At 44.4% G+C, this 2,610-nt stretch overlaps 1 protein-coding gene across 1 annotated transcript in view; it reads right to left on the bottom strand.

The window, feature by feature from the left end:
- Positions 1 to 398: 398 nt before the first annotated feature.
- LOC107091773 (forkhead box protein K2-like) overlaps positions 399 to 2,610 on the bottom strand; it is a 21,822-nt gene continuing 19,610 nt past the window's right edge. Inside the window, exons 8-9 of the mRNA XM_015385924.1 lie at positions 1,389 to 1,586; positions 399 to 1,309 (exon numbers count right to left, since the gene is read on the bottom strand). Coding sequence (XP_015241410.1) covers positions 1,125 to 1,309; positions 1,389 to 1,586 — 383 coding nt within the window. The 3' untranslated portion in view covers positions 399 to 1,124. The remainder of the gene's footprint in view (positions 1,310 to 1,388; positions 1,587 to 2,610) is intronic.

Genomic DNA, 2,610 nt, shown 5'->3' with positions numbered 1-2,610 from the left:
GTAGAATCAGAAAAACAGATTGGCCAGGTCGCAAAATACGTCATCAAGCAAATGGATGTGTGAGTAGGAGGGGTCTGCCAACACCACAACATCAACGCAGCCTGGAGGGACCGTGGAGGGGGGGGGATTTGACAGAAACAAAAGAAGAAGAGGAGCAGGGGGAAATGAAAGACATTTAATCAAGTGCAGCTCTGGTCTCTTTTTTTTGTTAATGACTTCTCTGTGGTCGGATACATGCAGGGGTGAAAACCCGGAACTACACATGGAGATCTGTGCAAGTATTGAAATATGAAGGAATATCAAAACAACAGGGAGGGGAGGGGGGACAGAAAAAAGTTTACCAAAAACTGTTACACCCTTTTCACCAAACAAATGAAAAGTTCACGTAAAAAGTTCTCTAACTTAGTTTCTGAAATGTCAGCGCTTTGAAAGCTTCCTTTAATTTATAATTTTTCTAGTTAAGTGTAAATACATTAAAAAAAACTGCTATGCTCCACATCTTGAACAACAGAATACTGCATTTCTACGTACAGCTGCGGTTAAGGAGGGTCAGTAATGTGAGAGGCTAGCTGCCTGAATTACAGATTGGCTCCAAGTTGATCCCTTTGACTTTATTTATTAATTAGGAATAGAAAAACTGATATATTAATTGCTGAATGCTCGTCGTACTCGTCGCTCGGTTGGTCACGCGTCCCGATCGGTTGTGACGGGTTGGGGCGGGGGTAGGGGGCGGCGTTTCCTGCTGGCTGCTCCGATCTGCTCTGAGGTAGATGCGACAGAAAGGCGGCGTCCAGCCTGAACGACTCCGGGCCTCCTCCGCTCGGTCGAAGCCCGGCTCGTTTAAGGGTTTGCTGTTGCTAAAGGTTTCCTGTTTCTGGCTTCAGTCACAGCGCACACAGAAAACCTTCAGGTTCCTTTGTTCCTCACATTCCTGTTTTTCAATGGTGGCCATTTGTTGTTCTTTTAAAGGAAAACCGAACTGAAAGGGAAAAAGGTCTTCTCCGTTTGGCACCGTGGTTCTGAGCTGCAGGAGGAGGAGAAACGAAAACGACGGGGACGAGATAAAGAGAGGCGGTGGGTGAGGGGGGGGCGTGGTGGGGTTCTGTGTTGAGAGGTCGAACGGACTAATTTGGTTGGTCGTTGGCTGCCGGCGAGTCCGTCTCTGCCGCGGCAGTCGGTGCCGACTCCTCCTCGGTTTTCACGCGCTTGGCGTCCGGCTGCTCGCTCGCCGTCTGGTCTCCGTTCAGCCGCTTGGTGGGGAGGGAGGCGGAGGCAGAGGCGTGGGTCGCCAGCAGGTGGAGGGGGCTCGCTGCGGCAGGGAGAAGAGAGAAGAGTTAACAGCAGACTGCAGCCGGAGGAGAGCGGACCCTGGCTCCTGAGGGCCTCACCTTGGCTGGAAGGAGCCTGGAGGGCGGTGGTGATGCTGTGGCCGTTCTGTGTGATGGCCTTAATGGGCAGCTGGTGCTGACCCACGGGGGCCTGCTGCACGATGGTTACCGTCTGCAGGGGCGTGGCCGACTGGGAGCTCTGGATGATGCGACTGGAGGCGCCGACAGCACTGATGGCTGAAACAGTCTCTACTTTGACTGAAACCAGCAGAAAATACAGATCAGGAATAAAAATATAAACAACAGTTTTTAATTCTATCAATTTTTATTTTCTGAAAACAAACTGGATAAAATAATGTTTCTGTAGATCTCAGATATTAGAACCATTTAAAAAGTCTGATCCTTCTTCTGCTTGTTAAATGATCCATTAAACAGAATGAAATATCTAAAACCTTTTTCCTGGATTTCTGATAAATATTGCTCAAATATTCAGAGTTTTAAAACATTTTAAACAGTAATATCAGGTTTCTGATTGCTTTGCTGAGGCTATTTTGCGATAGTTACTGCATCTCTGCAGCGTAGCATGGAGGAGATTAGCATGCGGATCTGCTGATGTTTCCAGGAAGCCCAGTTTCCTTTGAAAACAACCTGCAGGTCATCTGCATTGCTCCGAAACCAGCGGAGCAACAGCAGCAGAAAACACGGCGCCAAGAACCGTCGCAGGTTCTGGAAACTTCTGATCCAAAACAAGCTTCCAGACACATTGATTTCTAAATTAAATGAAAATCTTCATTTTCATCAGAGACGACGACTTTGGTGCGATGAACAACAGTTTGAATGGAACTGATTACGCCGGCGTTAGAAAAAAAGATATATAAAGGAATTTAAATTATTTAGTTTAAAGTGGAATTTTACGAGAATTAATATAAAACATTCAAATATAGTATAGTATAAAAGTAGCAAACAAATAAGAAAAAAGAAGCACATTTAGGAGGAAAAAAAGTATCAAATTTGCAAGATTTGAACATCTACATTTGCAGTATATTGGAAAATTATAATACATGTTAACGTACGCTACATAAAGCATTAATCAGGAAGCTTTAGTGATGGAAACAGATGGTACAATGGCCTCCTCATGGTAGTTTCTAAAGTTAAAATGAATGATAGATTAAATTTGTATTTTTTTCTCTCGTAATTTTGAGTTTGTCTGGTAAATTTTCTACTTTTCCCCTTTAAATTTGAATCGTTATAATCTAGAAAATGTGAATGTTCTTTATTTTAT

The sequence above is a fragment of the Cyprinodon variegatus genome, unplaced genomic scaffold (assembly GCF_000732505.1).
Source record: "Cyprinodon variegatus isolate N-32 unplaced genomic scaffold, C_variegatus-1.0 Scaffold351, whole genome shotgun sequence".
Lineage (NCBI taxonomy): Eukaryota > Metazoa > Chordata > Actinopteri > Cyprinodontiformes > Cyprinodontidae > Cyprinodon > Cyprinodon variegatus.
Note: the sequence above shows the minus strand (reverse complement) of the source record. Positions and strands in the feature narration are given on the sequence as shown.